This window comes from Podarcis raffonei, chromosome 2 (assembly GCF_027172205.1).
Source record: "Podarcis raffonei isolate rPodRaf1 chromosome 2, rPodRaf1.pri, whole genome shotgun sequence".
NCBI lineage: Eukaryota > Metazoa > Chordata > Lepidosauria > Squamata > Lacertidae > Podarcis > Podarcis raffonei.
In genome coordinates, this window is record NC_070603.1 from 103,107,385 (window position 1) to 103,129,181 (window position 21,797).

At 43.5% G+C, this 21,797-nt stretch overlaps 1 protein-coding gene across 7 annotated transcripts in view; it reads right to left on the reverse strand.

The window, feature by feature from the left end:
• Nucleotides 1-21,472, reverse strand: part of PTPRG (protein tyrosine phosphatase receptor type G) — a 537,375-nt gene extending 515,903 nt beyond the window's left edge. For 6 of the 7 annotated variants that reach the window (XM_053378352.1, XM_053378351.1, XM_053378348.1 and 3 more), the window contains exon 1: nucleotides 21,370-21,472. In XM_053378352.1, coding sequence (XP_053234327.1) covers nucleotides 21,370-21,454 — 85 coding nt within the window. In that variant the 5' untranslated portion in view covers nucleotides 21,455-21,472. The remainder of the gene's footprint in view (nucleotides 1-21,369) is intronic. The other variant, XM_053378350.1, reaches the window with a different exon arrangement.
• Nucleotides 21,473-21,797: the final 325 nt, after the last annotated feature.

Below are 21,797 nucleotides of genomic sequence, written 5' to 3' on the forward strand. Positions count from 1 at the left end.
AAGGAAAGCAGCTGGAGGCAGAACACCGGTTGTGGGAAACCAAAGTGCTCACATGCTCAGATGAAGGTTTTCCTCACAGGCATCTGGCGCGAGAGGATGTTGTGAGAAGAGGATGCTGGAATACATGGGCCATTGGCCTTACCTAGCAGGCATTTCTTACATCCTTAAATAATTTCTAAAGGATACCTGAAGGAGTGCCTCCATCCCCATCGTTCAGCCTGGACACTGAGGTCCAGGTCCGAAGGCCTTCTGGTGGTTCCCTCACTGTAAGAAGTGAGGTTAAAGGGAACCAGGCAGAGGGCCTTCTCGGTAGTGGCACCCGCCCTGTGGAACACCCTCCCACCAGATGTCAAGGAAATAAACAACTACAGTGGTACCTCTGATTACGAACTTAATTCATTCCAAAGGTCCGTTCCTAAGCTGAAACCGTTCTTATCCTGAGGTGCGCTTTCGCTAATGGGGCCTCTGGTGCACAATTTCCGTTCACATCCTGGGGCAAAGTTTGCAACCAGGAGCAGCTACTTCCGGGTTAGCAGAGCTCATAACCTGAAGCATTCATAACCAGAAGCGTTCGTAACCAGAGGTACCACTGTATCTGATTTTTAGAAGACATCTAAAGACAACCCTGTTTAGGGAAGTTTTTAATGTTTTGTTGTGTTTTTAATATTCTGTAGGGAGCCACCCAGAGTTGCTGGCGAAACCCTGCCAGATGGGCAGGGTATAAATAAAATTATTATTATTATTATTACTACTACTACTATAAACCCATTATAAACCACTTTCTGTTAGCAAGAAAGGTGAAATCAGCTCTTCAGTTTATGTGTAGGTGAAAACAGGCACACCCACTTTGATTACTGGGTGGAAAAATATCTTATATTGCACTTTGACCCTTTCGTGCACTCCCTCTTCCCACTGGCATTCCTGAAATATTATTGAGAGCCAATCAAGTGCAACAAGGAAACGAAACCCTATCAGCTATGAAACTGAAGCAGCTCAACTTAGGAGTTGTATCCAATTAAGTAAAATTCAAAGTAGACCCACTGATATTAATGGGCCAGTGTTGGTCATTCCTATTAATTTAAATAGGTCTACACCTGGGATGCGGGTGGCACTGTAGTCTAAACCACAGAGCCTAGGGCTTGCCGATCAGAAGGTCAGCAGTTTGAATCCCCGTGATGGGGTGAGCTCCCATTGCTCGGTCCCTGCTCCTGCGCGCCTAGCAGTTCAAAAGCATGTCAAAGTGCAAGTAGATAAATAGGTACCACTCCGGTGGGAAGGTAAACAGCATTTCCATGCGCTGCTCTGGTTTCGCCAGTCATGCTGGCCACATGAAACTGTACGCCGGCTCTCTCGGCCAATAAAGCGAGATGTGCGCCGCGACCCCAGAGTCGTCCAGGACTGGACCTAATGGTCAGGGGTCCCTTTACCTTTACTCTGGGATTCAACTCAAAAGCTTTGTCTTTTTCTATTACTATTTTTTAGTTCAAAACAACACTTTTATAAATATATATAAAAGGTCTTTCCTTCCTTTTTTAAAAAAGGAAGTGTGGATCATAGACAGTCCTAAACTGTGGCAGCCCTAAAAGGACAACAAAAACAAGTTTGTGTTTTAAGTGTGAGACAAGAAGCTCATTAAAAGTGTTGGCTCTGCAACCCAAGAGACACGGCTCTACTGATCCGCTGAGGTGATACAGCATTAAGCTTTCACAGATATGCTCACAGCTCTGCCGGTAGGCCTGGGAATATTTTCACAAGGACTTCTTCTAAAACACACACACAAAAACGCTTTCCTTGTTAATCCCAGGGTTCTATCAAACTTTAGTTCCAAGAGGATATGCTTCACAAATGGAGACCTGTGTGATATTAGTGGAGAGGTTAGATATAGGAAGTTTACTTCACCACACAATGAGGAATGGACCTTTGTTGCTCAGTGGGTCTAGGATGCCATTTTTAAAAAGGTTCAGAATCTTTGCTGGCCAATAGCTGGCCTTGGTAGTGAAACTGCTGCACCTAAAATTATAATACGTTTGCAGCTGATGGCAAGGGGTTAATGCTCTTGAATCAGCTGTTACGATGCACAGAACAAAACTGCAGACTTGCACACATGTTCAAATTCTAGCCTAGCCTTGCGCTCGTTATAGGGTGTCTGTCGGCAAGTCTGTTTCCTTCATCCTTAGTTGTTTATCTAAAAAATGGGAACCAGAATTTAGAAGAGTACTGTAACAATTATTAAGTTATACATAACAACACTGTTGAATAATTATAATTCGTCCAGGTGGTCTTTAAGATGTGAAGGGAGCCTTCTCAGGAAACTGTGAGGAGCTTCACAATGCTTTCTGACAGGGGTCAGCATACAAACCCTCCATCGTTCTCTTTCAAATAGGTGCTACAAGCCTTGAGTTTACCAGACTCCTCAAACTACAATTTATTTTTCCACAAGCTTCTTCACTCCCCCAGGATACTTCCCCATTGGGACTGCAGCTAGTAGGCTCATTTAAGCTCTGTTTACTCTTTTCCTCCTCTGATCAGCTTCTATAACATGGGATCTCCTCACACCAGTGTTCCCTTGCCCCTTTCAGAACACTTTGGGCAAAATCATAGAATCATAGAGTTGGAAGGGACCCCAAGAGTTATCTAGTCCAACCCCCTCCAAGACAGGAAATCTGGGGGAAGAGGGCAGTTATGTTATTTATAGATTGTTTTCTCAAACCTCTGGGATGAGACTGTTTGCACTGGGTTGGGGGGGAGGATTGTAGGGATGGGGGAGAAATTTAATTCAGTTTGGGTAAGGTTGCCTTTAAATGCAAATTACACAATATGTAAACCAAAAGACAGCCAGCCATCCTTTGAAATTCACACTTCTCCAAATTTTGCAGTGCAGTTCTCCAGCCATACAATGTGCACAAAAATGAATATATTAGTGAAAATAACATAGGGAAAAAATTGTATTATTTTGGGCAGAACCAGTTTGGAAAAATACATATATAGTAGGCAAAGTTGTAAAAAGAAGAAGTCTACATTAGGATAAATTTGCAATAAAATGACGGTGAATTTTCTTCACATCGATCTTCTCACTGGTTTTAACTTCGGTTGCTGGGGTCAGCAGTGCTAGAAATGGAGATGGCTCTCAAAAACAGGTGGGCTTTTAAGCGATAAGCCATTTCACATGCCTGGGTTAACGTGAAGCTTTGCGTGCTCCCGCCGGCGCAAGCTTTTGGGGCTCTGTTCATATATTTCAATCCACACAACTGAGAAGCTGCGGTAGTTCTTCTTCAGGATTATTTTAGGCTCTAATTTACAAACAGAATCAAGAGAAGCAATTAAATGTTAAAGTGCTATCAGCATGTTCTCCTCGAGTGGCACCAACACTGCCACGCATGCATGCACACGACAGGAACTGAAGGAGTCCAATCTTGACACAGGCGACTGGCTTACAAATTGAAATGCTGTTTCATTGCCATTACTCTTAGGCTTTGTGTTGCAGAAAGTCGTAACAGACGGCGTTATAGGTGCCTTGTAGGCAACACTACATGGGGACGTGGGGCGGGCAGGAACTGAATCAGTTGCAGACCCATAGAAACACCCTTGAGACGGAGGTAGAGTTGTGCCGGATTATTAATCAAATTAAATTGCCTTTGTACTTTCAAGTATTTCGTTCCGGAAATCAAAAGAGGAAGGCTTCTTAATTGAAGACCACACTCCTCAACACACCTGCAGACATGCCGCCCCCTTCACAGTTAAACCAAAGAACAACAATATATTCGATTTCACAATCCACTTTTTGCCTCAGAGAGGCCTCTTTCTTCTAAAGAAAGAAAAACAGCTAGAACCTTGCTTTCCTCTGGGTAAAATAGACATCCTTTCAAAAAAAAAACGCTACTAAAAGGGAGGGGGAACCCCTAACACAAAGCCCAGCTGTATAAACAACTGTCAACAAGGAAAACATGAGGTGTCAAACAGACACAGTATGCCACCACATCAGAGGCAACCTTTCAAAATGACAAGCAGCCACCCAAAATGGGGGATATGTGTGGCACTACGCAGAGCAGAAAAAGACCCAGAGGGGCTGCACGCAAACACACAACGACAGCCCGTGGTTTAGCGTTACGAGGGTTTGTTACAATGAGCCATTAGGAGGACTTCAGAACAGTAGACTGAGGGTGCTTCGAGCTGTCACCGTTTCACAGGAAGGATTCAAGCAGCACACACCAGAATATAAAGTTTGCATGATTTAAGTGGGTTAAGGCAAAATTCTGGGCAGCGGATCCATTTGGGGTTTGAGGTTTCGAAAGTAATGGTGAAAGGTCCTGGAAATTGTGGGGAACCTGTGAAACAAATAACATGAAAGCCCTGCAATTCTCATCGTAATATAACAACCCTGTAAATTAATCAGAGCAAACGCTCAATAAAGACCAGGCATAGTTTAACCAGTGTATAAGCTTTGCGCAAGCAAATCAAGATTGGTGCTGAATAAATATGTCATCTGGAGAAGCTGTAGCTGTAGCTTGTTGTGACATCCGGGCAAATTATGGTTGGTATTACGTAACTATGCTGAATGGAAACAAGCAAACTTGAAACTACAGGTTATGAAACTGGTTTGTTTTCACTAACCATACTTAAGATTAAGTCACAATGTAGAGTTTGGACAACAAGCTAAACTGCTGCTATTTTAAAACAGAAGCAAAAGCTTCTGACTGCCCTCGCAACTCCAGAAGAAGTGGGAGCATGAGAGCCCAAAGCTCATTGCAACTCATCACTGTAACACTAAAGTATGGTTAAGCATTGTGCTTGCTGCTGAGTCTGCATTGCTATTAGCCTGGAAAAAGTTATCTTCCTTACTTCAAAGTAAGAGCCACTATCATTGTGATTTGGGATGGGATCACAGCAGTGCACCATGTTTCAGCATGTGTGGGAATCATATGAAACCCTCCTCTCCTTCACGTAACTACAGTGGTACCTCGGGATGCGAATGGGATCTGTTCTGGAGCCCCATTCACATCCTGAATGGAACATAAGATGCGACAGCACGTCTGCGCGTGCACGGGTCGTGTTTTGCCACTTCCGCGCATGTGTGACATCATTTTGAGTGTCTGCGCATGCACAAGCTGCGAAACCCGGAAGTAACGCGCTCTGTTACTTCCGGGTTGCCACGGAGCGCAACCCAAAAGTGCTCAACCTGAAGCACATTCAACCCGAGGTATGACTGTATGTGGAATTGTAAGCAGTGATATAGGGCTTTATTTTCTGTGAGGTTTTTTTGCATTTTGTAGGATGAATAGTAAGAACGGGTGGATACCAACTGCAAATAAGATTAATAGACAACCTTGGCAGTTTCATTGTTTTCTGCTTTTGTTTACTAAATACAAGTAAAGTAAACCTGCTCAATTAAATCACTTGCTGTCTAGCGCACCAGGAAATTTCCTGATGCAAACTACGCTATGCAAATTTTCCCAAAAATTATCCAGAAAACCCACATCACTTTTGTAGGGGCCAGGTGCTTTTGCCAATACTGTCTTGGATTTCTGTTTCCGACAAATCCAACCTGCGGTGCAATCCTGTGCAAATAAGCTTCACTGAGAAAAATGGGGCTTTACTCCCAGGTAAGTGTGCATAGGATCATGTTATTAAATAGAGAACATGTCAAAGGCAAAGCTATGAAAATTCACTTCTGTAAGGATGGCAGACTTATTTGGGGCTTCTAAAATTTAAAAGGCTCTAAATACTTAGTCATTTTTAACACGTGGAAAGTTATGGATTTTTTTTGGTCCTGCATTTCAACACAAAACAATTTTTCCCCCAACTGCATGCCCCAGATGACAAAAGCACCAAAGAACAAACAGGATTACACATCTTGCAACCAGGTTTTCACAAAGGTAACAGCGCATTTATTCACAGTAAACAAAAGAGGAACACTTCTTCCCTGCATAAACAATGTAGTAAGAAACAATTCCAAGACAAATCACAGTTTCTGAAAGCGCTGTCACTGAGCTCGCACACTTAACACTTACTTAAATAGTTAAAGAATCACAAAAGGTGTTGCAGTGGAATACAAACAGACATACATAACCCATATAATCTGATGTAAGACCCTTGGGCACTGAAGAAAAATAAACAACTAATTTTAGAATCCCAAGGACTCCATAGAATATGATGCAATGCCTATCAACAGGTATGTTCAGGTTATCGTTTCAAAAGCTGCAGTTGGAATTTTTAAGAACCAAGCTCCCCAGCTAGGGGCTCTTTCTATCGTTTTCATTTTTAATCAAGAACACACAGAATATGCCCTTTCACCATACGAACAGAGGCAGTCTTCAGGAGTTTGCGAATCTTGACAAGACTCCCGCTACAGGTCTTGTTTGCTTTGCTTTGCTTTGCTCTGCAAACTTTCAGAGGATCTGAAAAAATACAGCTTGATAGCCTCATTGTAGATGTTAACAAATAATATTTCTATCCCAACTTTCGGGGCTGCATCCAATATCAGTCACACTCAAGAGCAGTAGACTACTGAAATCAACAGGCATGACTAACTTAGGTCCATTCATTTCAGCTGGTGTTGGACACAACCCTCAGTCTTTAAGAGGAACAGTGAGGAAACCTATCTGAGAAGTCTCCTCACATAACAAAGAAGATCAGGGTTCTGCACTGTGTATAGGGTTGCCAGACCTCCAGGTACAACTTGCAGTCTCTGGGTTTACCTGGCTCCTTCCAGGTGGCATGTGGAGGGCTTGAAACTGCTCTCTCCCCGCTCCCAATTAAACTCAGTATCCAGGGCCTGCCCCAGGGCCACCCCTGGGTCTCTGGTTTGGGCCCTGAAATCTCAGGGTTTGGGATGCTACCAACCTGGCAACTCTAACTGCGTAAGGACTCCAGTGTAACGGACTCCCTACTGTAGATCTTCATCTTCCAACATAGTGAGGAGGGCTGCAGATATAGGGATATGTGAGAAGGGGAGGGTCAACAAGTATAGGAACATATGTGCCTGGGTATAGGAACAAGTTAATTTGGGCTAGTGTGGCAGTCACTCTGCTGTAGCTCCTCCCCACGTGGAAGTGTTAACACCTGGAACCAAAGGCACCCGAGTCCCATCCCACCGGCCTTGTCTATGTTGCTCTAGGCTTCCACAACATTGTCCTGACAGCGTTGGAAGAAGCCATGTTGAAGCACTGCCTGTGGGATTACGATAATGTGCCACTTCGGAGGGTCTCCTAAACCTAAGAAATGGGTTTTTCAGCGGTACAAGGAGCTACAGGCAGTGGGGGTTAGGCAAACAGATCTTTGGAGGCAAGACAGCATGCTTTGCTCAAACTCTTTCCAAACCATCCATGCCCCAAACAAATTTTTCTCAAAAATCCATGTTGCTTAAGGAAGTTAAGCTTCCTCATCAGATAAAGCCAGTCCTTTTCCTGTAAGATTAGGACTTCAGAGCAGCCAAGAACCCAACAGTTAATATTTATGTTGATGAATTCCCTGGGAAGAGGCAATGATTGTTAGATGACTCTGGCAACTGTAAGGGGAGGCCCTAGGGGTCTCTTAGCAACTCTTAGCACCTTTAACAAACCACACTTCCCATAATTCTTTGGGGGAAGCCATGATGGTTTAAAGTGGTATCACAGTGCTTTAAATGTGTGGTGCGGATGTGGCCGAAGTGCGATCAGGTGCAGCCACACTAGGGACTCCCGATCAGAGGTGAAAGGAATTGTATCAGCATCTCTTCCTTCCCAAAAGCATGTGCAGAGGGGTGAGGGAGGGTTTGTACAAATGTCTCATTTTGCCTGCAAGAACAAGATGAGATAGCCAGTTGATTCTGGTTTCCAAGAGGAAAGCTGTCAGAAGACGGGCTTTTAAAAGCATTATATCAAGAAGACAGGCATGCTCTTCATGAGAAAGGCGGAAACAAAAAAAAAAAAAAGAGGCCTAAAAAACACACATACACACAGCTACCACATGACTACATAATACACAGCATTTTGCTGTTAAATACTAGTGTAGATCATCTTGGCTTGTGCTTTTATTTAGTATCTGCAAGCACAAAGAATGATTTATTTTTTTTAAAGGTAGGTTAAACACGAAAGCCTCTGAACATTGTGGAATTCCTTTGCACAAGTTCCCTACACTACGGATGAAAAGCAACCTTAATTTCAGAAGCAATTTGCAGACTGTATACAAACACACACACACACACACACACACTGCTAGCTCTTCATCATTTACTGCTACACGCATGCAAAAAAGGACAATGTGCCACAACTGAGACGTCAGGGTTGACGGCAGGTGCAGCCAACTTCCTAATTCTATCAAATGGCCCATCATTCCAATTACGTGACGCTCAAGAACTCAGACAATCCGGTTGCTAAGTACGCCGAGCGGTTATGTATTCTCCAGTTGCGGGCAACGCATGCAAAACATCATACAATATCCCAGGTTTTGCCTGGAGACTACTGCTTTATTGGAAAGCCAGCTAACTTAAATAGCTGCAAGGCTATTCCATTCAATACAAGCAGAGAATAATTCTATGGGTTTTACAGTTACTTGGGTGCCAACCAACCATCTGTCTCTTTCCCCTCATTTGTTCTTCTATATCTTAGGCTCCTTTCCACCTTTAAGCAGAAATATTACATCTCTCTGTGGCACATCATTTTATATAGCGTTAAGCCCATCAGAGAAAGGACAGATCAGTCCTCCAGGGTTTATACAAAACACTACACACACAGGTTGGCTCAGATCTATCGGATTTGATATCCTCAGCTCCACTAGATCCCAGAAGCATACACAGAAATGGAAGGGAATGTCTGCCATTTTATCATTGAGCCACCTTGGTTTTAAGAGGATCAGCAACTGGGTTAAATAAATTGTATGAACTTTCTTTAAATTTGCATACAAGTGAAACAACAGTTCTGACTAAGGGGAAAACACACACATAACACAGACCTTGTTTTTAGATGTATGCATTTGCTGAAGCAGGCACCATCTTAAGAGAGACATTCCATCTTCTGTGTGCATGCTAATGTTTCTCAAGATGATTACCACCTGCTGTTTCTGTAATTACTTGAATTAAAAATAGCTTTTAAAAAAAACCATGTCCAATTACTTGGGAGCACCTTCCTGAAAATCAAAGGTGGTTTTTCCCTCCCTACACAAATCAATTTATCTTCTAAGCAGACAACTAGATCAGGGGTAGGTAACCTAAGGCCCAGGGGCCAGATGCGGCCCAATCGCCTTCTCAATCCGGCTCACAGACGGCGTTTTTACATGAGTAGAATGTGTTCTTTTCTTTAAAATGCATCTCTGGGCTATTTGTGGGGCATAGGAATTTGTTCATTTTTTTCTTTTCAAAATATAGTCCGGCTCACCACATGGTCTGAGGGACGGCGGACCAGCCCACGGCTGAAAAATGTTGCTGACCCCTGAACTAGATTATACAGTTGACTCCTTAGTGGTGCTTCATGCTTTTCTGTACATGTTGTTTTGCCCCACCCCAATATTCTATGAGTCCTCAGTATATACTTCCGTCATCAAAAAGAACCAGCCAGCTAAAAGATACATTAAATAAAGCAAGTAACCTGCATTAGAAAGATGTTAGAAAGGGACAGGAAAGCAACAAGAAAAACAAAATCCCAGCAGGTTACTTTCAGCTTTGGAATTAATACAAGCCAAAACAGCACAATCCACACAAAATGGTATGTTATCAGTAGGCTTGAGGGAAAACCGAAGATTTACAGAAGAACCAAAAAAAAAAAAAAAAAAAAGTGTAGGGAAAAACTCAAGTGATGACTGAGCATGCTCAGTGGTCAGAATGATGGTCAGCTGAGTGTCGGTTGAAGGAACAGGAATGAAAAACCAGGGATGGAGAATGGGCCTTTTCTGCAGTGGGTCCCCATTTGTGGAATGCTCTCCCCAGAGACGTCTGCCTAGCGCCTTCATTACATATCTTTAGTTGCCAGGTGAAAACCTTCATCTTCAACTAGGCCTTTGGCTGATTAACATTCTACAGCCTTTTAAATATGCTTGTAGGAGGGGGGTTATTGCTTTGTTTTTTGTTTTTATTATGTATCTTATGCTCTCATTTTGTATTTTTAACGTTGCTTTTATTTTTATTATGTATTTTTTTATATTTTGATTTTATGTTGTGAACCAACCCTGAGATCAACGGGTATGCAAATTTAATAAATAATAACAACTAACAAAAAACTCAGTTTATAGCGGAATAGTGCCGAAAAGTCAGAGCCGGTATCAGCCGAACTAGATTTTACAGCACTGATTTATGTGAGGATGGAGAAGCTAAGCCCTGGTCTGCCTTTTCAAAATGAGTGCCCTATATTCATGAGCTATCAGAAGGCAAGATTTCATCAAGATAACATCTGAGAGCACAATGTTTTGCGAAATGTGTGTTATTGGTATCTTGCATATTCCTGCTGCTTAGAAAAGCTTTGAAGTGAAAACATAAGAGATGCAAAGCTTTTTATTATATACCGTGTTATATGTTGTATTATTCTGAGATTTATAACAGCGGTGGCAAGTTTTTTAAAAAAATAATTCATGGCTTGCAGTTTAAAAGCTCTATATAATTAAGTCTTGGAAAAAAGAAAAGAAAAAAAACCAACCATGCACACAAAAAGCTTGCAAGCACGAATACATAATCATAAAAGAATCACAGCTTGGTGTGAACATAGCAGCAATTAATAATATATTTCTCAGTAATAAAGTGAAAACTGTAGTAACTTAAAAGCAAACAGAAATTAGACTCCCTCGTAATTCCGCCCATTATAGGCTTCAGCATATTAGAGACAAGTCTTTATTACTTACACCCCAGGCTCAGAAGTCTGCACAGCCAAACAACAACAACTGTGCGCCAGATCTCAGGATATGTAAATCTAACACAGAATCCGAAATCTGGATCATAACCCTGACCAACTCAAGCAGATTGTGACTTTGCACTTATTAAGAAAACATACACACAAAAGGCCTCCTTTGTATGCAACAATAAACGATGGTTAACAGATTAGTACTGGGATTGAGCAGAGCACCAGCATGCACTGCCCCAGTACTCCCACTTCGCTCTTGCCCTCGAGCAAAGGGAACAATGCGCCATGATGCCTTACCTTGTTATTACAACTGAACCTAAGATCGTGGTTTGCTTCTCCCATTAAACCATGGTTTGTTCGTGGTTTATTCTAAGCTGATGTGCACAGTCCAGAGGAGGAAATAAGGGCCATTTTACACATTACTCAGAGGTGATCCTAGGCTGATCCTTGCAACTGAGTAAACACAACCAACAGGTCGTTACAGTCAATCACACCCCTGGCATGCCTATGTCTGTACAATACATATATTCGCATACACCTGTTTGTCAAATTCACACACTTGGCTTATACATGCACATACCTATAGGAAAAAGCAATCTTGTGAAGTAGCTCTAAGACAGAGAACCTGCATATCTCTCTCTCTCTCTCTCTCTCTCTCTCTCTCTCTCTCTCTCTCACACACACACACACACACACACACACACAGTTCTTTCTCCAAATTGTCCAAATTACATTTTCAGCTCAGTGGTGCCTTACAGGATTGGGAATGTCATGATGGGGAGCATCCAATTAATAAGCAAAAGCATCTGCAGAGCATATTTCTATCTCTCTTCTTAAAGGCTTAAAAGGTAAAGGTACCCCTGACCATTAGATCTAGTCACGGACGACTCTGGGGTTGCGATGCTCATCTCACTGTATAGGCCAAGGGAGCTGGCATTTGTCCACAGACAGCTTCTGGGTCATGGTGGCATAACTAAGCATAACTAAGCTGCTTCTGGAAACCAGAGCAGCGCACGGAAACGCCGTGAGCGGTACCTATTTATCTACTTGCACTTTGACGTGCTTTCGAACTGCTTGGTGGGCAGGAGCTGGGACCAAACAACAGGAGCTGACCCCGTCGCGGGGATTCGAACCGCCGACCTTCTGATCGGCAAGCCCTAGGCTCAGTGGTTTAGACCACAGCACCACCCGCGTCCCCTTCTTAAAGGCTTACTGCTACCCATATATGCCAAGTCCCAGCTACAAAACTAAAATTAAGAGGGAGGACACACCTAGCTATATAGCTAAGACATTTAACACATCTATACTGATCTTCCAGACTCCCGTGGTTAATTTTAATTGCAGAATTTCATATCTGAGTGCAGAACTCAAGAAATCTACTCTCAAGGAGCTTGTGTGCCATAGTGACTAAGAGACTGAGCTTCCAATTGGGAAGATGAAAATCTCACCTTCTTTGTTTATTGCGTTTATATAGCTGGCTATCAGTAGGTATCCATTGGTAACTTACAAATAAAACAAACTTTTAAAAATGCAATATTTAATAATTGAGCCATTCTGTCTCAGTCCCTAGATCTGCAATATGTGGGATGATAAATAAGAATTACCAGTACTTCCCAGGACTGTTGTAAGATTACACCGAGAAAATGCATGTAAATCATTTGAAAGAGCTATATAAATGTTCAATATTGATATTAAAGCTTAACACAACAACATAAGCTGAGTCACCAATTTAATTTTTTTGAGCTAGGTAGGCGCAAACCCCAGAAAGGAGGCGCAGGAAGACCTTCCATAGCCCTTTCTCTAAGAGCTCTGACAAGCTGGTGCTAAAGGCCCAATCTAGTCTCCCACTAGCAGCCTTTCTCAACCTTTGGTCCCCAGATGTTGTTGAACTATAACTCCCATCATCCCTAGCTAACAAGGCCAGAGCTCAGGGATGATGGGAGTTGTAGTCCAACAACATCTGGGGACCCAAGGTTGAGAGGCTGATTTAGCCAATTGAACTCAGTCCGCAAGATTCACATGGCCACTGATATAGGCATATGGGTAGCCAGATGTTTTGAAATCTGTGTGTACATGTGTCTCTCTTAACAAGATGCTTCTGAGTAGCCATTTGCAACCCTTTTCAATGTAGCAGGCCACTTAAATCAGAACTGAACAGTTTCCAAACTGCCATCGATGGGGCTCTAATCACAATGTGCAGAGCCTTAAAATGCGTTTTCATAACTGAAGGCAAAGTCCAAGACTAGAAGCTGTGCAAGTTACAAAGAAAAGCCAAAGCTCTGATTAAAAACATACAAGAAAATGTTTTTTAAAAAACACACAAAATCCTGGCAATAGAACTTTGGCACTCCAAACATCTAAGGACTTGTAAGCATTTCTGAAGTTGACAATGCCACAACAAGCTCCCTGATGCTAATTTCTTCCTTTCTGAGGAGCTTCACAGCTTCCTCAGTATTTCATTTGCGCCAGTCAAAACATCACATCAGGAGTCAAAGGAGAATGGTCATTCGACATGAAGACTTTGTGCAAGATTACTTAATGTACACATGTCACATTTAAAGCCCTCGTTTACCCCAATCTGCAGCAGAAAGCGATTTAGCCCACCTCACTGCAGTAAAACAAACTACCAAAAACACAGAAGGAAAACCACGTAACCAAAACATCCCCAAAGAACTGATTCTGCTAATACTCTCATCCCATATCAGCCCAGCTGATTTACATTTTTTTATTATCATTATTATTTCCACATGCGGATCCCTGCATTTGAGGGCTGCATTTGACAGTGTTGCTCAGCAGAAAGCAATGCTTTTTTAAAAAAATCAGAATCACAGGAAGGAAGCAGCTTTTGGCTACCCTCTCCCCAGCAGCCCCCTCCCTACACACACCTCTCTCAATCTGCTCTGCAGGGTTGAGGGACACTCCAGAACAGACTGGGGAGCATGGAGAGCTGCAAAGGGGAGGTGGAACGGCTGGAAACTGCTTCCCTCCCTGTTGCTCCATCTGCTGAGCATCACTGCTGGATGCAGCCTCTGTTTCTAGAGGGCCAGCTGCAATCAATTTGTTGCACAGCAAAAACACCTAAGAGGCAAGCTGAAGACTTAAGTTATTGTGGTGTAAGATTTTGTGGGCCAAAGTCTACTTCAGCCAGATACATACATGCAAACGTAACTTTTGTTCCACACATTAAGTGGCCCAATAAATGCGCACAAAACGAGGACACGTAAATGAAAGCCCTGACACTGGTATTCAGTTACACATCTTATGCTCCATTTCCCCCAGAAACTGGCAGCGTACTATTTTCATTCCACCACTGGATGTGCCGAATTTCTATTTTCCCCTCCCTCCCTCCCTCCAAACCCCCTCGCTGCATTTCCTAAGGATGCACAGTTTCCAAGACTGCTTGAAGGTTTCAAAAGCTACATCCTGGCATCATTAACTGAAAAACCAGCTTCTGTAAGCCTGCTGGTGGATATCAAACTCTCCTCTCAGCTTTCCCTCTGAAGCCTGCTAGCCAGCTCATCTGCCACTGCCTGGGAAAAAGAAGAGAGACATTTGACATTCTTAATCTGCAAGGACTTCATTAGGCACTACCGGAAATATAAAGTATGGCGAGGAGCCGGGGGTGCAGGGGAGACAATCGAAAGGAAAGCCACCATTAAAATGTAAGATGTTTCATCTCCATAAGGCGATAGGAGTTAACACAAGTCTTGGAGGGCCCTCTCCTGTACATTCCATACTTTCTAAGAGATAACACACACATACACACTTGCTGTAGACAAACACAAATAAGCCCAGTTTCCAAACACATCTACAGAGAGACACTTCTATAGCTCAGAAGAATACTCAGCAGGAGAATATAAAACTCAAAATAAGTTTTCATTCAGAAACATGAAAACCAAGATATAAAATCATGCCTTTCAAAAGCTTACGGATACAGTGAAGACATTTAAACCATACAATGTCCCGACCAAGCAGGATTTATCAAATGATTAAAAATCTGCTCCGCAAAGCGTATTTTGTGTGCAGCCCAAATCAGAAAGCCCAGGGCAGAAAAACAACAACTATGATAAGTGGTTTGCTTGTATGTACTCACACACATGCCAATAAATATTATTTTACAAATGCAGACACAGGCTATAATCTAGCACAATCTTAGGAGCACTTAAGCCTATTGATTTCAATGGGATTAAGACAGTGGATTATGGCATATACAACATTGTCAGGTGGCTACAGAATGCCTGCTGAAAAAACAGGTCCTTTCTTCAAATACAAGGTTGAGGTCCAAATCAGGTACCGTATCTTTTTTTAAATTCTTATCTCTTAGCATATGCCATTCTCTTCGGGACAATGCCAGGAGAATTTAGTCATTCTCCACCATGCACTGTACAATGCTAGTTATTTTTGCAGGCATTCATGTACCTACTACGAAGTGCCCTATATAAAGAATGCAACATGGGAGAGGGAAAATGAACTTCCAACATGGTTCGCCTCTTGCTAGTAAACACTATTGCTCCAAGTAGCTTCTTTGTGGGAGAGAAAAGAAACGCCACTGAGTGACACATCTCATCAATGATGAGAACACTTGTGCTTCAGCCCAACACACAGTTAGGCTTGCTTCTGTGCAAGCATACATTGGGGTCTGCTGAAATGCACATCATCAAGGCGTCACCAGCTTTCATTAAATATGGCTTCTTCTTCTTCTTCTTCTTAAACTAGCGGGGAGTATATGTGCCTAATTTCAAAAGCAAAATTATTTGTAAAAAAGCCTAAAATGCCTAACACAACTATTATTCATAGTTTAGTTAGGAATATACTTCCAGGATCTTATGCGTGCCAGAACAAATAGCCTGCCAGTATTTGCGTTTATTTATTTATTTATTTGTTCAACTTCTAAGCAACAGATTTACGGCACAGTCCTAAACAAGAAATCCTCAGAAACAAGGCCCCCACCCCGTTCCAAGTTCAACTAGACTTAAGCCCTGGTAGGTGTGTGCTGAACTGAAGCCTTGGATGTCGAAATGGTGACAAGTCCTTTGCCATGATGCAGCCTTGCAAATAAGTTACCAGCCTACTAATAAAACAAAAAAACAAAAAGCCTACAGGCTCATGTATGCCCCCTTTAGCTTTTAGGCTAAGGGGTGTAGGGGGAGGGATATTTTGCACATTGTTTCCCAATGCAATAATCAGATACAATTCTTACTCACCACAAGCAACCAAGCTATTGCTTATTTACAGGCTTGCCCAATTTCCTGCCCCATAAATACTTCTGGGATCTCCCACCAGTGTGTTGTGTGTCTCTATGTTGCATTGCCTTTCTTGAACAGCTGCTGCCCCGTATCTTACCATGCACTTGTAAAACCTGCCAATTCCTGCGGTACATTAGCAGGAATTTCACCAGTTGGGCCAGTGAAAATGTTTTGTAGGCGATGGACAGCATCCATCAGGTAAAGTGAGCACGTAGTTCCCTTCCTCCCAGTAACCAAAGCTGATGCTTTAGCGTGCTCATTTCAGGACAAAGCATTGTTATGCTATTTTAGATCTCGCAAGAACTTGGCTAAGAGTAGAAATAATCACCCCCTCTCTCTGTAATTTGGGCTGCTAAGCATATTATAACATACCTGCTTTTGTGATATGCTGACACTAAAAGAGACTTGAACAGCTATGTGTTTGCCAGAGATTCCCCACTAATAGCTACTTCAAAGCCTGACATCAGCCCTCCTCAAGTGTTAGCCCAAACACACCAACGGCTAAAACTAGGGAGGGGCTCATCTCAGTCCAACCTCAACCTTCCTGCATTGAAAGGGAAGAGCTTCTAAGCACATTCAGCCAAGCACGCTTAGACCTTCAGATCTTCCCATTCAATGAAGGTACATGTTTGGTAGACTTGGTAATGAAGCATGTAGGTACCTTGGAGTGATGCTTGTAAATGCACCCCTCAACTCCCTCTCTCTTTGCATGTTAAGGCTGAGGGCTGTCATCAGCATCCATTCTCCTCCATCTTGATTCCACAGGTGCTACCGCCTCTAGCAACCCTCTTCAACCACTTCTCAACAAAGGTGGCGTCCAGGATCCAGAGTTTTTGGCCGGTCTTGGTAACCCGCCCAGATGTGTAGCTCCTATGACACCAACGTGGGTAAGTCTCTTCCTTGACACCACATTGAACTTCAAGTGCTTCCAAAGCATAACGTGACCACAGAGAGCTCTAGAGAAGGACCTGCCAGGAGGCTGGAAGGACATTCACCATGGCAAGTGAATCTGTAAGCCCCTGGTATGCAGAAAACCATCCTGCGTCCACCATTCTTAACACACCTGACCCGCTGTGTGTGAAAACTGTATTTGAAGAAACAGCAAAACAATAACTTACATGGCAGTTTGCACATCAAGTTAAACCACTCTGATTGTTTAAGTACGACTTAATGCAAACAAGTTGCCTGTTGGTGGTGCAAGCTGCTCAAATGTTCCTCTTCTGATCCTCCAGGAGCAACAAACCTTGGCTTATTGTGCTGTCAGAACCTGCAGTCGTGGTTTGTTTCCCCTACCTGCCCAGGTTCAAATGGCATGACAAGCCAGCGCTGCTGCTCCCAGCACAGCTAGGAACAGGGGAGCAGCGAAGCAGGGGACTTTTGAGCAGTGTGCACCCCAGCAAACTGGTCATTCACATTAAACCGTAGTTAAACATTAACTATGGTTTTATGAGATATGAGGACCAGGCCTATTAAATTGATTCAGGCCAACAGTCCTATCTAAGTTAGTGCTGTATATCTTTTCTGGAGACAATTCTCCAGGACAAGGTCTCAAGCAAATATCTTTCTCAGACCTGAACGTGGAAGTCCTCTTAACTGGAGAAACCAAGGATCGAATCTGTGTGCTAAATATGTGCAATAACCTCTCTAATTCATAACCATAAGCACTCTTCATAAGATACAGCTTGCCTTTGAACAAAGATTCCTCAAACCTAAAACTGAACCTTCTTTTCTCCATTATTGTTGCTAATATGCCGTACATCTCAGAAGCCACATCTACCACACACGAGTGCAAGCAGATCTGCATGAGTCTGCGATGCAAGAAGTGTCACATAGTCCGAATTCCATTTATAATTTTGCAGCCCTTACAACGGTGTCGTATGAAACTTACATCAATGTGTGTTTTCTTAAAGCGATCCCGTAAGCCTGCCTTCCAGATGTAATTACTGCACAATATATATCAGAATCAGAAAGAAAGGCTTCACTTGTACAGGCGAGATTGAGAAGAAATCAATATAAAGAAGATAAATGCTTCTTCTTGAGAGCTGCAGAATTTCAAACAGTGAGAAGTTTTAAGCCTCCTTTCTCTACTTTCTACAACCTTTTTCGAATCAAATTGAAGGAGCTACTATAACAGGATGAGGAACCTGTAGCACAACAAGATCTGAATGGCCATGCATGACGTCCTTCATCCATGACCAGCTCTCCACGCTTGCCGAGGCTGATTAAGAGTCCCCACTCCCACTTCAAGAGATAATTTCAGATGCAGTTGAACTATTTCTATAGATGTCCAGTTTTGGTCTTTTACAGTACAACCCTACGCATATTTACTTGAAGTTAACCACACTGTACTGAATAGAGATTACTCTCAGCTTGTGTGTGTGCATGCGCATGTATAAAATTGCAGTTTTTTAAAACATCTTTCTTTTCCCCACCCTGTTACACTTTTATTTCAACCCATAAAATGAACCAAGATAAAAAGATGGCATCAAAAAGGTCAATGTCACAAAACTTTCTGCTTTTAATCTTAGCTATAAAGAGGTGCTAATAAAAAAAAAAGTATTAAAAGCCTAATAAAAGCAAGCCACAGCATAGTGGAAGTTGCTGTGGAAGAGGGGGTGTAGATGCAAATCACATCAAGTGACTGTAGGGTTTCCTAAAGTTAGGCTGCAATCCCTTTCCATACCCACTTAGGAGTACGTCCCATTGAATTCAATGGGGTTTCAATTCCTAACAGAGATGCCTAAGATCACGCTTCACATGGTTCCCTTACCATCCCAGTTTGAAGGTCCCCATCTACCTGAGCATGTCTGCAAAGCAATCCTGCCCATAAAGTAAGTGCCATGGAGTTCAATGGGGCTTTCTCCCACTTAAGCAGGTACAGGATTGCAGCCTGCTCCGTTGATCTGAATTGGGTTTTTCTTGGACATGTATAGGATTGTTCTTTTAAGTGAACAAGTCAACCAAATAACCTTTAAAGCGTTGTGCATATGCATTTGTGTGTGTGTGTGTGTGTGTGTATATATATATATATATATATATATATATATATATATATGGTGATGAGATGCCTTGTATAACAGGGGCATCATCCTTCAGGCAAATTTGCTAGCTACTCGCCCCTACCAGAAAGAAAAAAAGAATGAATGAAAGTTGATGATCATGGAAATGAATTCATTGGCAGTTGTTTTTTTTAACACTTTGTTAGTAATACATAGGCAGGTTTCAGATATTCCTATTTCCAGCTGTTGCAATCAACACTGTGCTGAAATGAAATGCAGAAGGATATGGTGTGTGATAAAAAAAAAATCATACCTTTACAGCACTTGGAAGGGTTAATGCTAAATTTAAGAACAGCTCTTTCTCAGGAGATCTGTGTGCATATGTTGGGGGACTTTGGGGATATGTGTTGAACGAAATCCAGGAAAAGACTGAAGCTCTGCAGTGCCTCTATTGGTCCATCTATGTTACTGTATATGGTGGGAAAGGGGAGGGGGCAGAGAAAAACTCTCTCTCTCTCTCCTCCAAGCTTCCCTGACATTTTTAACTTTTCTCAGCTCCAGGCTCAAGCCTGCAAAAGGGGAAGGGGGAGCAAGTTTGCTGCGCTCTGCAACTGTTGGGAGAATTTTGCCTTAAACCAAGGTTTTCCACTGTGCCTAAGAAGTGGGGGAGGCAGCAAATGCAATCATCTCCCCACCCCACTCCACCCGCCCACATTTAACACAACACACCACGGAGGCAAAAGACTCAAGTAAACGCCCAGCAGCCTGGGAATGATTTTTGGCCATGCCCAGTTCTCCAGAAAGAAGGAAGGGTTTGGAGAGAGATTTTTAGGCCAGCCGTCTCCCGTGCTTTTCACAACCCCCAATTCTCCTGCACCTCCTTATCCAGGATCTGACCGTCCTCCAGTTCTAACTCATCAACACCGCCCTCCTCACTCACCCCCCATCAAGGTCAAATGATGTGACACCAGCCCAGCTTATCAGGCTGAAAGGTGTGCAGAACCGCTGCAGGTAAAGGTCAGGAAGGTGGAAAGGAAAAGGGGTTTAGCTATCAGGACCAGCATCGCTGTCAGAGGCTGACGCCCAGCTGTTATCTCTCCTCACCCAGGTGGCATGGCTGGAACCCACTGCCTGTGCACACACAGCCTTTAGCACAGAGGAGGGAAAACGCACCCCCCCAAAAAAAGACACACACACACAGCTGGCATTCCTACCCTGCGATGCCTAGGGAAGCACTGCACCAAATCTGAGAACTCAGCAGGGCGAGGGAAAGACCACAAAAGGGGAAAGGTGTGTGTGTGTAAAAGGGGGGAGGGGATGTCCACTCTCTTAACCCTCCTCCCAAAAAAGAGATTACGATGGAGGAGTTTAAGGGGAGGGGGTGCAACCCCCGAATTTGGGGGTTTGGCTGCCTGCTCCTCCTGGAAATTCACCAAGCAGGAGTGGGTTTGTGGGTTGTTGTTTTTTCCGGGTAGTGGGGTTGGAGAGATTCTATGTGGCTGCTAAAAGGGTAGAGATAAGGCAAGCGGATAGGCGGCAGTACTATTATAGTGGCAGTCCTACTAGACACACACAAACACACACACACACACCCGGTCGAGGAAGGGAGAACAGCGCTGGCGGGCACAATCACACACAGCCACTCATCAACCGAGGCAAGGCTGGATGGGATCACACTACGCCGCTACACGCTGAGCACTGCGGGAGGAGCGCCGGGCTCGCTCGCTCGCTCCTTCATTGATTTGCCACAAGTATAGAGCGGGTGATGGGCTGGAGTAAGGAGGGAAGAAACCGGAGGTTGGTTGTTAGTGGGGGGAGGAAGAAGGGAGGAAGGAGAGAAAGAGAGAGAGGTGGTGGCAGGAGAAGTTGCGAAGAGTGGTGCTAATGGGCTTGAGGTTTTGTCCTCCATTCCCCCAGAATCTCCCCATTCAAATAGGGGTACCCTATTGCTTCCCCAAGAAGCGAGATTCCTTTTCGTTATCCTCGGATCCACAGTTTCACACGCGCACACGTATTTTCCAACAAGCAGCAGCCAAACACGCCTTCCTAGGAGAGAGGGGGGGGATCGGGTAGATCTGTAGATGTACTGGGGCGGTTTGAGGGGGGAAGCACGCCCTCCCCCCCTTTTGGTCCACACAGTTGACAGCACACACACACACCACAAATGGGGGCGACTGGAGGGGACGTGTAAGCGCAACGTTAAGACAAGACACACGGATCGCGAGGTAGAGAGAGAGAAAGATCATGCCCCCTCCTCTCCCCCCCACAAAAAAACCGCTTAAAAAAATAAAAAATCCATCCCATATTAAGATTTCCACTCACCGGGGAAACACACCACGTAATGGAGCACGGAGACGGTGATTTTCAAGAAAAAGATCCAGCAACACGGTTGCAGTAGCCTCCGCATCTCCGAAGCCGCACATCGAAACAAACAGAAGGGGGTTCTCTCTTTAAGTATATTTTTAAAAATTCAGAAGGATGAGGATTCCACATACACCAACAACAAAAAAAATAATGTGTGTGAGACAGAGATAGAGAGAAGGTGCGGGGGTGGGAAACTTGTTGAAAATAGTATTTTTTGAAAAAGTTGCACACTTTCCTGCCCCGTCTCTGGAACAAAAAAAGAGCGGGGGAGGGTGGGGGTTAACCCGAAAAAGAAAAAAAGGGAAGCCGGAGCGATGGACCAACCCCCCCGCCCCTCACTATTAAAAATAATAATAATAGCAAATTGGCGCGCGCGCGCAGCCTCT